Source organism: Medicago sativa, chromosome 6 (assembly GCF_051527215.1).
Source record: "Medicago sativa cultivar Bolivia chromosome 6, Bolivia_mono, whole genome shotgun sequence".
Lineage (NCBI taxonomy): Eukaryota > Viridiplantae > Streptophyta > Magnoliopsida > Fabales > Fabaceae > Medicago > Medicago sativa.
In genome coordinates this window covers 83,395,065-83,408,300 of record NC_140754.1, presented here as the reverse complement: position 1 = coordinate 83,408,300, position 13,236 = coordinate 83,395,065, and the positions used below count along the sequence as shown (strand labels likewise).

The following is a 13,236-nucleotide window of genomic DNA, read 5'->3' as shown; positions in this document are numbered from 1 at the left end:
TATCAGGATGATTTTCTGTTTAATGTCTCTAACTTTTGCCTGGACCGCCCTTTCGGGTTTTCAGTCCACCGAGACGCTCATTCTTGCCTAAGCCGCCCTTTCAGGTTTTCGACTTACCGAGCTGTTCTTATAATTTTTAGACAAAGTATTTCTTGACTGCATCCGCGTTTACAGTACGTGGAAGTTCTTCACCATCCATGGTTTGAAGAGTCATGGCACCACCGGAGAAGGCTCTTTTGACAACATATGGACCTTCATAGTTAGGCGCCCACTTGCCCCTGGAGTCTGGTTGGAAAGTAAAAATCTTTTTGAGCACAAGATCACCTTCTTTGAACTCACGGGGACGAACTTTTTTGTCAAAAGCCTGCTTCATCCTCTTTTGATATAGTTGACCATGACACAGGGCAGTCATGCGCTTTTCCTCAATCAGATTCAATTGATCATACCGACTTTGGACCCATTCAGCCTCTGGTAACTCAGCTTCCATCAGAACTCTCATTGAAGGAATCTCAACTTCTACAGGAAGTACAGCCTCCATACCATATACCAAAGAGAAAGGAGTTGCCCCTGTTGACGTGCGTATAGAAGTACGATATCCGTGTAATGCAAAGGGAAGCATCTCATGCCAATCTTTATATGTCACCACCATCTTCTGGACGATCTTCTTTATGTTCTTATTTGCAGCTTCGACAGCACCATTCATCTGAGGTCTGTAAGGCGAAGAATTATGATGCTCAATCTTGAAATCATCACATAACTCTTTCATCATCTTGTTGTTTAGATTTGTCCCATTGTCTGTAATGATCCGGTTAGGGACACCGTAGCGGCAGATAATATGATTCTTGATAAACTTGACCACCACTTGCTTGGTCACATTAGCATATGATGCTGCTTCAACCCACTTGGTGAAATAGTCAATAGCCACTAGAATGAAGCGGTGCCCGTTTGACGCTTTTGGTTCAATCCTTCCAATCATGTCAATGCCCCACATAGAGAAAGGCCAGGGAGACGAAAGAACATTGAGTGCAGTCGGCGGCACATGAATCTTATCGGCATAGATCTGACACTTATGACATTTTCTGGCGTGTTTGTAACAATCAGCTTCCATCGTCATCCAATAATAACCTGCTCTCAATAGCTTCTTAGTCATTGCATGCCCGCTTGAATGAGTTCCGAAGGAGCCTTCATGTATTTCATGCATCAATAAATCAGCCTCGTGCTTGTCCACACATCTAAGCAATACCATGTCGAAGTTTCTTTTATACAAGACGTCCCCGTTCAGGAAGAAATTGCCAGACAGTCTTCTTAGAGTCTTCTTATCTTTATTGGATGCCCCGAGTGGATACTCTTGACTCCGAAGGAAACACTTGATATCATGGAACCATGGCTTGTCATCAACAACTTCTTCAGCAGCGAACACATGAGCAGGTCTTTCAAGACGTCTGATACGGATCAAAGGCACTTCATTCCAACGATTTACTTGGTACATCGAAGCCAGGGTAGCGAGAGCATCTGCCATCTGGTTCTCGTCACGAGGGATGTGGTGTAGCTCGACTTTGTTGAAGAAGGTCAGTAATCGTCTTGCATAATCTTTGTAGGGGACCAAGCCGGGGTGACGAGTCTCCCATTCTCCTGTGATCTGATTGATTACGAGGGCTGAGTCACCATAAATGTCGAGGATCTTGATTCTCAAATCAATGGCTTCTTCGAGACCCATAATACATGCTTCGTATTCTGCCATGTTGTTTGTACAGTCAAATGTCAGTCTGGCAGTGAAGGGGATATGTGCACCCTCAGGAGTAATAATGATTGCCCCTATTCCGCTTCCATAAACATTAACAGCTCCGTCGAAGATTAGACCCCATCTTGATTCAGGATCTGGACCTTCTCCGAATAACGGCTCGTCACAATCTTTCGTCTTCAGATACATAATCTCTTCATCAGGAAAGTCGAACTTGATAGGCTGATAATCCTCAACTGGTTGGTGAGCTAGATGATCTGCAATGATACTCCCTTTGATTGCTTTCTGGGTACGGTACTCGATGTCATATTCAGATAACAACATCTGCCACCGGGCGATTCTTCCTGTTACTGCAGCTTTCTCGAAGACGTACTTGATCGGATCCATTTTAGAAATCAACCAAGTAGTATGATTAATCATATAGTGACGAAGGCGTTTGGCAGCCCAAGCTAGAGCACAACATGTCTTTTCGAGCATGGAATATCGAGACTCACAATCAGTAAACTTCTTGCTTAAGTAATAAATAGCGTGCTCCTTTCTTCCAGTTTCATCTTGTTGCCCGAGTACACAACCCATAGAATCTTCTAACACAGTCAGGTACATGATCAGAGGTCTTCCTTCAACTGGAGGGATAAGGATTGGCGGTTCTAGCAAATACTCTTTGATGCTGTCAAAGGCTTTCTGGCACTCTTCTGTCCACACAATACCTTGCTCTTTGCGGAGTAGCTTGAATATCGGCCCACATGTTGCAGTCATATGAGAAATAAAACGGGAGATGTAGTTCAGTCGTCCGAGAAACCCTCTTACTTGTTTTTCTGTTTGTGGAGCGGGCATTTCTCTGATAGCTCTGACCTTGTCGGGATCTACTTCAATACCTTTCTGGCTGACAATGAAGCCCAAGAGCTTTCCGGATCTGACGCCAAAGGTGCACTTGTTAGGATTCAAACGGAGTTGATACTTTCTCAGTCGTTGGAACATCTTCAGCAAATACTCGACATGCTCATCTTCAGTACCTGACTTGACAATCATATCATCTACATAAACCTCAATCTCTTTGTGCATCATGTCATGGAAAAGAGTAGTCATACCTCTCTGATAAGTAGCACCTGCATTTATTAACCCAAACGGCATTACTCTGTAACAGAAAGTGCCCCAAGGGGTAATGAAAGATGTCTTCTCTCTATCTTCTGGTGCCATTTTGATCTGATTGTAACCGGAGAAACCATCCATGAAGGAGAAAACTTTGGACTTTGCAGTGTTGTCAACTAATACATCAATGTGAGGTAGTGGAAAATCATCTTTGGGACTAGCTTTGTTCAAATCACGGTAATCAACACACATTCTGACTTTACCATCCTTCTTCGGAACAGGCACAATGTTGGCGAGCCACTGCGGGTATTCTGATGTGACAAGGAAACCTGCATCAATCTGTTTCTGTACTTCTTCTTTAATCTTGAGGGCCATATCAGGACGGGCTCTTCTCAACTTCTGCTTGACTGGTGGACATTCAGGCTTCAACGGCAGACGGTGCACCACAATATCAGTATCCAGGCCTGGCATATCTTTGTACGACCAAGCAAATACATCAACATATTCTCTGAGAAGTTCTATCACTCGCTTCTTGACACTTGCTTCAAGTGATGCCCCAATCTTGACCTCTTTCCTGTCTTCTTCAGTACCCAAGTTGATCACCTCTATTGCTTCCCCATAAGGCTGAATGGCTTTTCTTTCTTGTTCAAGTAGCCGAGAGATTTCATCGGGAATCTCTTCATTCTCTTCCTCTTCCGCCTCAAACACAGGGGATTCAAAGTTGGGAGAGATCATAGGGCTATGTTGTTCAAAGGGTTCATTGATGTTTAATCTGCACATATGATTGATGATTTTAGAAAATAAGTAAATGCAGATTTTTCGAAGGTGATCATATTTTTTGGTTCTTTGTATTACCATTTTTCAGAAAAAAGCACAAAAGAAGAAAAAAAATAAAACAAAAGTCGGGAACAAAACGACATTTTTATTTAATTGATGATAATTTTTTGAAGCAAATGGCCCTAGATAAATTCACTTTCGCTTGGGGCGGGGCGAAAGGATTTTTTTGAAAAAGCATAAAAACAAATGCATTACTTGGACAAGTGAGCAACGAAAGGAACATCTACAGCGACCCAATTGTGGCTAGACCCTCCATGAGTCACGAAGCTTCGTGGTATCCCCTCAGGATTGTCTTCAATGATATCATTGGCTTCTGACAGGGCATTAATAAAGCCCGCACTGTGGAAAGTATCTCTTGCTGGCACGACGATATTCCAAGGCAAATCAGTTGACGGAGAGAAACCCAGACCTTCTCGACGCTTGTTCTCTGGCAATTCTATCAACTTCCCCCAGCTTGCAGATCCTCCAGCTTGTACTATGCTCTGAGCATCTTTTAGAGAGGAAATAGATGCTTCACTCTTCTTGGTATTCTCTTTTTCCACGGCAAGTCCCTGGAATGACGTCCCCTCAACACTGTCGGCCTTGATAAAAGAGAAAGACGACAAATGGCTTACTAACAGGGCTTCCTCCCCATTCACAGTTATCAGCTTCCCATTATGCACAAACTTCAGCTTCTGGTGCAATGTAGAGGTTACTGCCCCAGCTTTATGAATCCACGGGCGACCTAGCAAGCAACTGTATGATGCCCGGATGTCTATCACTTGAAATGTGATCTGGAAAATCTGCGGCCCAACCGTAATAGGCAGATCCACCTCCCCATGGACATCCTTCCTCGAACCATCAAAAGCTTTTACCATTACCTCACTTCGTCTTAAAGGTGTACCCTTGTAAGAGAGCTGGTCATACGTTGTTTTGGCCATCACATTTAGAGACGAACCGGTGTCTATCAGCACATTTGACAAAGTGTCGGTCTTACAATTCACAGATATGTGCAAAGCCAGATTATGGTTCCTTCCTTCTTTCGGAAGCTCTTCATCACTGAAACTCAAGTTGTTGCATGCAGTGATGTTCCCCACTATTCCTCCGAATTGACCTACAGTCACATCGTGGTCCACAAAAGCTTGTTCCAGGACCTTCATTAAAGCCTCCTTGTGAGCATCAGAATTCAGCAGTAGCGACATTATGGATATCTTTGATGGAGTCTGCATCAGCTGATCAACCACCTTGTACTCGCTCTTCTTGATTAGCTTGAGAATCTCATCAATCTCAGAATTTGCATTGGTCCCACTAGACTGACCGATATCTTTAACTGCACTGGGATCTTTAACTTGGGTCTCCTCGATTACCGGAGCACTAGCTTTCTTTGGGAGCACCACAGGAACAATACGCCCATCTCTTAGCATTCTACTGACTTCAGCGACATTCCCTACAGACGGCAAAGGTGGTATTGGAACTTCACGACCGTCCTCTATCATAGTGGCATTGTACTTATAAGGAATGGCCTTCTCAGAAGCATAAGGCATCGGACCAGGCAAACAGATCACTAGAGGAGCAGCAACTGACTTTCGACTGTCGTAGAATATCTCCAAAGGCTTCTCTGAAGTTATCACACATACATCATCACACTTTCTTTCAACAACAAGTTCTCCTTGGTCTAAAAGTCCTTGAATATCATCTTTTACTTTCTGACAACCTTGAGGATCTAGAAGACACATTTCACAAGCGGCATGATCATGTTCAAAGAGAGATGCTTGACACATCTTGGTATGTATAGGGACCAAGGGTGTCCGGATGTGTTGGACGTTCAGGATGAGATGAGTCTTCTGGCAATCTTCGATCATGTTGACAGTTGTGGTACCATGGTTTGGTAACGGATTGGTTCGAACATTTGGCGCTGAGTCTGTAAAGGTTATCTTCTTTTCATTGATCAGCCTCTGAACTGCATTCTTCATGGCATAACAATCTTCAATACTATGACCTGGGGACCCTTGATGGAAAGCACAAGTCTGGTCAGGTTTATACCATGCTGGCGGTTTCTCTGGCACTGGAAGAGGTGCTCTAAGTTGAACCAAATTCTTACTGAGCAACCCTGGGAGTAACTCTGCATATGTCACGGGAATTGGGTCAATTTGCAATTTGGCATTCTGTGGTCGAGGCTGTTGTTGTTGATATGGTCGTTGTGGGTATTGTTGGTATGGTTGTTGGGGATATTGTTGGTAGGGTTGTTGAGGATATTGTTGGTACGGTTGTTGGGGATATTGTGGAAGATATTGTTGTTGTTGAGGATATTGTTGATGTTGGGGATATTGTTGTGGGGGATATTGTGGGAATTGAGGTTGTTGTGGATATTGTGAGAATTGAGGTTGGCCATTTGGTGGTTGGATGGTATTAGTAGCAGGTGTGATGGCAGCAATGTGTTGATAGGCTGGATAATTTTGTTGAGGCCTCCCATGGGCCACCATACCGACTTCTTGTTCTTTCTTTTTCGGGAGATGATTCCCAGACTTCTTGGTCCCACTTGCAGATGTCCCTTCTTTTACTAAACGTCCTTCTCGGACTCCTTCTTCCAACCGTACACCCGTAGCAACCATCTCAGCAAAGTCCTTGGGAGTACTTCCGACCATATTCACATAATAAAACTGATTGAGAGTTTTTAAGAAGAGCTTGGTCATCTCCTTCTCTTCTATGCGCGGGCTGACTTGGGCAGCGGCATCCCTCCACCGCTGGGCATACTCTTTGAATGTTTCTTTGTCTCCCTGAGTCATAGCTTGTAGGTCACTTCGATCTGGGGCCATATCCACATTGTAACTGTATTGCTCCACAAAAGCATCACACAGATCTTGGAAAGTTTGGATATTTGTTTTATCTAGATTCATGTACCATTTTGAGGCAGGATAAGCCAGACTTTCATGGAAGAAATAGATAAGGACTGAATCATCCTTGGAATAGGCAGACATTCTTCTCACATACATTGTTAGATGTTCCTCAGGACAGGATTTTCCCTTATACTTCTCGAAGTCTGGTACTTTGAACTTGTGGGGTATTTGAACATTTGGCACCAAACAGAGATCATAAGCAGTCTTCCCAAATACTTTCTTCTTGTGGAGGGCTTTCACATCTCGCTGTATTTCATCATATTTTTGCTGCAAGTCATTCATTCTATCATAGGCTTCCATATCCCCTGAATGGTAGATGGGCTCTTCTTCTTGTGGAATGGTATGCATCACCGGAGCCGAATAGGTCATAGCGGCTGGAGGAGCTCCTACCAGAGGTGGAGGAATATGAGTTGCATTTCGGCGAGTAGGCATCGGGGCTTCGGTCATGATAGGGCGGAATACTTCACTGAGGCACACTGGCACACCCCAAGAACGGCCTTCCGGCATAGAACTTGAAGCTTCACACACAATGGGACGGAGTATTTCGCCGGCAGTGAAAGGCGAGAACCGAGGCGCAGAATGTTGCGGAGCAGAGTGTACCGGAGTGTCCGCACATATTGTCCATCCAGGGGTAGCAGAGGCAGCTGCAGAGGCGGAGGTTTCGGCCTGAGTTCTGACTGGAGGAGGAGGCGGTGGTGCTTGTGCCTGAGATTGTGCTTGAGCTTGTGCTTGAGCCTGAGCCAGTGCTTGAGCTTGAGCTTGTGCTTGAGCTTGTGCTTGAACGAGCGCTTGAGCCTGTGCTTCAGCTTGTGCTTGAGCTCGAGCCTGTGCTTCTGCCATTGTCTTCATCATTTCAGCCATCTCATCCATCTTAGTCTGCATGGTTGACATTTCTTCGCGGAGCACTCGATTTTCTTGTTCGAGATAATCCATCTTCTTCTTAACGTTTGCTCGAGTGTGGATAGTGCGGGTGGGCCTGTAGATGATACGTGGGGCCACCTTTTGAAACGGGCTGACCTTTTTCTGGAAAAGAAAACTTGTGTGAGACTCTGGATTTGAATTTATGGAATGCAAAATGATGCATGATGTTTATGCAAAAACAGACACATTTTATTTACCGAAGGACTTATAAAAGCAAATTTGTAAACAAACAACCTAAACATTAATAATAAATAAAGCGTTTACAAGATAATTCCCTAAATATAAAACTTTACAAGATAATTCCCTTTCTAACAACCAAGCCAAGGGATAGACTTACAAATATAAAACTTTACAAGATAATTCCCTTTCTAACAACCTAGCCAAGGGATAGACTTACAAATATAAAGAATAAGACATAAGACAGTAAACAACTCTGGAGGAAACCTTGATCATTCTAGGGAGACGGATAAGAACATGTGTTGGCAAAGAAAGCACTTCGTTTCTTCTTATGTCCCGGGATCTGGCCAATTATGGCCTCCTTCTCTTCATTCAATCTAACAATTTCCTTCTTCAACTCGCTGATATCCCAATCCTTCTGTTCCAGTAGGCCCATTACACATTCATTCTCGCGTACTACTTCTTTATACTCTTCTGTCACTCTTGCATTTTCTTCCATCAACTCAGCTATCTTTTTCTGATATTCCCTTTCAGTCTCAAGGGTCATCGGCATGGGTGGCGCTGGAGTAGTTGCGGACAAGAACCTGGTGAGCTTATAAGGCATTCCAAAGTCAGTGGATCGGTCAATAACCCATTGCGTATAGTCTGCATGGACGGCCCCCGTCCGCTTTCCTAACTGGCCTCTGTCTCTCCTCCGGACGGCGTGCCAAGCTCGTGCAATTTGACGCCTCATTCCCGCAATGTCACTCTCATTGTGGTAATATATGTTCTCCAGATGAATGCTGAGAGGCTTTCCTTCCATGGGGAGTCTAAACTGGCGTCTAGCAAGGACCGGATTATAACTAATTCCTCCATACATGCCCATGAGCGGTACATTGTTGAATAACCCGCAGCTATCAATGATGGTTCCCTTGTCGTAAGCTGGTTCATACCACACCACCTCATTTGGAGTAAGGGCCATGAGTCTCTCTGACCAACGGAGGCCATCTGGGTTGGTGGTGAAACGAGGAGTTCGGGGTAAATGAGAGGTAATCCATCTATAGAGCAATGGTGCACAACACTTGATAAGTCCACGACCCGCTAGAGTACGTTCATGGATGGAGTGATAGGTATCGGCTAACAAAGTGGGAGCAGGGTTTTTTGAAAGGAATATTGAAATGGCATGGATGTCGACAAAGTTGTTAAAGTTGGGAAAGAGCACTAGGCCGTAAATGAGTAAGGCAAGGATGGCATCAAAGGCGTCAGCACTGGACATTCTGTAGAAATAGTCGGCTTTTTCGTAAAGGAACTTGGTAGGGAGACCTAAGAGTTTGCTATTAGTGGTAATATGGTCTTTCACTTCTGTAGTTGGTAAATGGAGAGCTTCGGCGATGGTTGAGAATTTGGGAGGATTTTCAAGACCACTGAAAGGTACTTGGTTGAGCACTGGTCGATCAATCCAAAAAGCATATTCTTCTAGAGTGGGAACCAATTGAAACTCTGGGAAACCAAAGCAATGATACTCTGGGTCATAGAACTGAACAAAAGTGCCAAGGAGTCCTTCGTCAACCTTCATCCTGACAATACCGAGGAGATTCCCATGGTCCTGATGGAAACGGTCCGAGCATTTCACCTTATTCCCTAGATCCCTTAACCTTACAAGATCAAGCTTCCTGAAGCTATACTGCTTAAGCTTCCTTGTTTTAAAAGTCATATCTACAATGTTTACAATAAAACTAATATAAGTCCTTCAATATTTTGATGAATGGAAAAAGTTTTCATGAATGAATGCATGGATGTATGATTATGCAAGGAAACATGATAAGGTTCAGGATATACAATGTTGGAGCTTAGGGATAGCAACGCCATTTGGTAAGGACTAAGGTTTCCATTCGCACATGTAACAAGGGTTCTATCAAGGTTCCCAAAGTTTTCAACCACGTCCGAATATTTGTTAGGCGACGAGAGTACTCTCGTTCCAACAATATTCATCGGTTAGTCTCGTTTGGGTGTAGTATCGCGTGTCAACCAATACGAGAGTACTCTCGACTAGCCACCGCACTACGTCCTAAAAGGCCAAGATGGGTTAAAGGTGACTAAAGGTTCTCAACTTCGACGGTCACTTGAAAGTAACATGCCATACGCGAGTACTCACGACGACAAAAGTATACCTCCAAGATCCCTCCATTGAGTGGGTTATCACATGTACCAATACCGAAGAGTACTCTTGGCATGGAAACTATGATTATACCCGATCCTATCTTAAGTTCCCTCAAGTCCGGGTGTAGGACTTATCTCACCACTCACGTTAAGAAAGAAGGAAGAAGAAGAGAGAACGTATACACAAGTATTTCCATCTTTTATTATTTATTTTTTTTTGATTTTATTTTTAAGCAAGTTATAGCACAAATATTAAGTAAGACCAAGTTAGGCTCAACCCACTTAGGGGGGTCCCCAGTGAAGTCGCCATTTCTGTCGCGTCATTTTTCGGAGATCAAGGCTATTTGATTAGCTTATTGACTCACTTTTATTTCACGACTTTGAAAAAATTTATTTAAATTGGGGGTCCGGGGGTTGGTTACATAAAGGGAAGGTGTTAGCACCCTTTATGTCCGTAGTACTCTACGGGAACCTTTTAGTTTTAGTTAAATAATGTGCTATAACTTGCTTATTTTGAAAAAAGAATTTTAAGTGATTAAAAAAAGGAAGACCTAATTATCTACATTTTATTGATTTGGAAGAACAAAGTCCTCTGCCTACGTACCCGTGAGGGATCAAAATCACGTAGTTCGTGGTTGAAAAACTGACGTTTGATTGGTTGTGTGTTTTTTATTAGTTTGAAAAAGGTTTTAAAATGGAAAAGCCAAGCGGCAAAGATGAATTTGTTTGTGTTTTTTAATGTTAGAAAATGAACTCAAAATAAATTAAATTGATTGACATTTGATTAAGAAAATAAATAAAAAGGGACGTCACTTGATTTAAGATCAAGGTTTGTTTTAAAAAATATTTTTGTGTTGTTTTTGTTGTTTTTTGAATGATAAACTAACGGAGCATAAAATATAAACACGTAGGTACCTTATAGTAGCGTTGGACCACCACAAGGACCATTAACCTAATCTAGCAAGAGATATGGAGGCATACACACACGCACGCACCCATGCACCTAAACTATTACAAAAAGCCTAGTTACATTCTAGGGTCTGCGATAAAATAAATAAATTACATTTAAAGCCTATATTTACATTCTAAATTACGTGCAAGAAACGAAAATAAATAAATGAATAAGTTACATAAAAGACCTATATACATACATTCTAAAATCCATGCCATAAAATAAATGACTAAGGAAAATAGATATACGAATAAAATACAAAATAAATGAACCTTAATCCTAAAATATGCATGAGAATAAATAATAATAAAAAACAAAAAATATGATGCTGAAGAAAAGAAAAAGAATGCGTGAAAGAACTAAAAGAATGCAGCAGAGGGGGGTTTAAACAGTAATAAAGGGGTGTGCAGAGAATAAAAATAAATAAATTGGGTTTAAAGGACAAACAGAGGCGCATGTGGGCCTCAGGGTTTGGCCGGTTCACAAGAGAACCGGGTCGGTTCACAAGCGAACCGGGTCAATGGATCGGTTCATTCTATATAGGCTGTAGCTTCTCTCCAATTCCCACTTCTCAATTTTTTCTCTCACTACCTCCCTACAGAATGAAAAAAGCTCTCTATCACATGTTCTACTTCTTCTCAACAAGAAATTGCTCTTTCTTTTCCTTGATAAGTCAGACACGCTCTCCCTATATTGCTTCTTCTTTCTCGGTCCTCCTATAAGGCTCTCAAGCTCTCTGTTCTTTCATTCATGAGTCTACCGGCAAGAGTGGCGGCGGCCGGCCGTTAGGAACAGCGGCGCTGCCGTAACCAACACCCACAAACTCTTTTTTATTACTTTGATTTCCTACTTCTACTCTAATCCTCTTCTTCCTCTATTCTAACCTTAAATGTTCAAAAGGGAACTAAGTACGACCCTAGATTTAGAAAAAAAATAACAAGCGAAAGAAAAAAAATAATGATTTACCTGTGTTCGACTGTTTTGAAACGACTTGGGTGATCTCGGATTCGAGATTGGCCGGCTGTTTGCGCGATGGTGCGGTCCGTCGCCGTTGTTGATGCGTTTGAGGGCTGTATCGGTCTGCTACGCGTTGTGTTTGAAGCAGCTTGGATTCTGAGCGCGATTCTGGCTTCTCTTCTCTGCTGGTTTTGGCGTGCGTCTCTCTGCAATTTTCTGTCTGTTTGACTCTGTGTGTAGGTTTAGTATTTATAGTGTGAGGATTGTGGGTTTGGGTTTGTTCAAAACCTGCAGAAAGAATGGTGACTTGGGGAGGAGAAAACGAGAATGTTGTTGCTGGGTTGATGAGGATGAAAAAAAATGAATGAATTTGGACGTGGATTCGGATTCGGATGAAACAGAATGCAAGAGCGTGACAGGCTGTAGGCATGAACTTGGACTTCTTTTTTTGAAACAATTTTAGACTTATCAAATAAAAAATGAAAGATAAATATGCATTTTTTGGATTTTATCAAATAACGAAAAAGAAATAATGAAAGTGATAATAAGAAAATAAAAATGACTATGCAGATTTTTTTTTGGGTTTCTATCAAATGAACAAATAAACAAAATAAAAATAATAATGGGAATAAGAAAATTAAAAATAGAAGGATAAATACGCATATTTACAAATGGACCTTTTGGACTTATCTAAAATGAAATAAATAAAAAAAAGACTAAACTAAGAAATTAAAATTAAATGATTTAAAAAAAAGAATAAAAGATGGAAATTTTAACTAAAAAACGGAAATAAAAATTATGAGAGAAGAGGGTCCGACTCGGAATTAAAATGATTTTTTTTCGAGAAGTCGAAGACTTAATCAGGGTTAAACGACGCGTGTCAGTGATATCTTAGGTCAAAAATTGGGGTATGACAACTGTGTAAAAAGATGGCTTTGAGTATCTTGTAAAATATTAATGTATTTCTTATTATCATAAATGCAAAGTAGAATACATTGAATTGAGAGTGATAAAAGTAGTAATAATTGGAGTTATAATTGAAAAAAGTAATAATTATTGTAATGAAAAGTGAAATGGATCAATTTTTTTGAAATAATATATTTTTTCTTCTTCAAATGACTCACTTATTATGAGACTGAGAGAGTAGCGACTATTATTTCCATTCAACAAAACATGTCATTCCCAACGTAAAACAGTTAGGGTTTCGTAATACATCTTGTGCACAATTGCGACAAGAAGGAAATGTGAAATGGATCAAACTAGTTGAACAAAATGTAAAATCGTCATCTCTTCTTCCATTCACAGTTCACACTACAAGACCGCCGTACTCCTTTCTTCCACACCCAAAATCCAAATCTGCCGCCGTCATCATGTAGATTAAATTGATGGTGGTGCGACGACAGGGGCGGATCCAAACTTCTGGTATATGTGGGGCTAAATTTTCAAAGAAAAAATAATGCAAACTATATTAAAAATAAGAAATAAAATTGTTTGATACGATACACTACAATGAAAGTATCGTCTCCTATCCATTCGTTGAAAAATGA

The 13,236-nt window shown here is 41.6% G+C and overlaps 2 protein-coding genes across 2 annotated transcripts; both read right to left on the bottom strand.

Annotated features, from left to right (window-relative positions):
• Positions 1-7,597, bottom strand: LOC146917462 (uncharacterized). Its single transcript, XM_085719293.1, has 2 exons — positions 3,863-7,597; positions 1-3,602 (listed from the first exon to the last, which is right to left on the bottom strand). Exons 1-2 carry the CDS (start codon positions 7,474-7,476, stop codon positions 137-139), a joined length of 7,080 nt encoding a protein of 2,359 aa, XP_085575419.1. The 5' UTR covers positions 7,477-7,597; the 3' UTR covers positions 1-136.
• Positions 7,598-7,682: 85 nt separating this feature from the next.
• LOC146917461 (uncharacterized) lies at positions 7,683-12,605 on the bottom strand. Its single transcript, XM_085719292.1, has 2 exons — positions 11,699-12,605; positions 7,683-9,336 (listed from the first exon to the last, which is right to left on the bottom strand). The coding sequence occupies exons 1-2, from the start codon at positions 12,117-12,119 to the stop codon at positions 7,919-7,921; spliced, it is 1,839 nt and encodes a 612-aa protein (XP_085575418.1). The 5' UTR covers positions 12,120-12,605; the 3' UTR covers positions 7,683-7,918.
• Between the last annotated feature and the right edge of the window lie 631 nt (positions 12,606-13,236).

What these genes read in the sequence shown, in the direction of transcription:
- LOC146917462 (XM_085719293.1), bottom strand. Translation starts at nt 7,476, where the DNA reads ATGGATTATCTCGAACAAGAAAATCGAGTGCTCCGCGAAGAAATGTCA. An exon ending in TTCGTTGCTCACTTGTCCAA is followed by an intron (nt 3,603 to 3,862) that starts GTAATGCATTTG and finishes TCATATGTGCAG; the next exon opens with ATTAAACATCAATGAACCCT.
- LOC146917461 (XM_085719292.1), bottom strand. Translation starts at nt 12,119, where the DNA reads ATGCCTACAGCCTGTCACGCTCTTGCATTCTGTTTCATCCGAATCCGA. An exon ending in TTCAAAACAGTCGAACACAG is followed by an intron (nt 9,337 to 11,698) that starts GTAAATCATTAT and finishes TAAACATTGTAG; the next exon opens with ATATGACTTTTAAAACAAGG.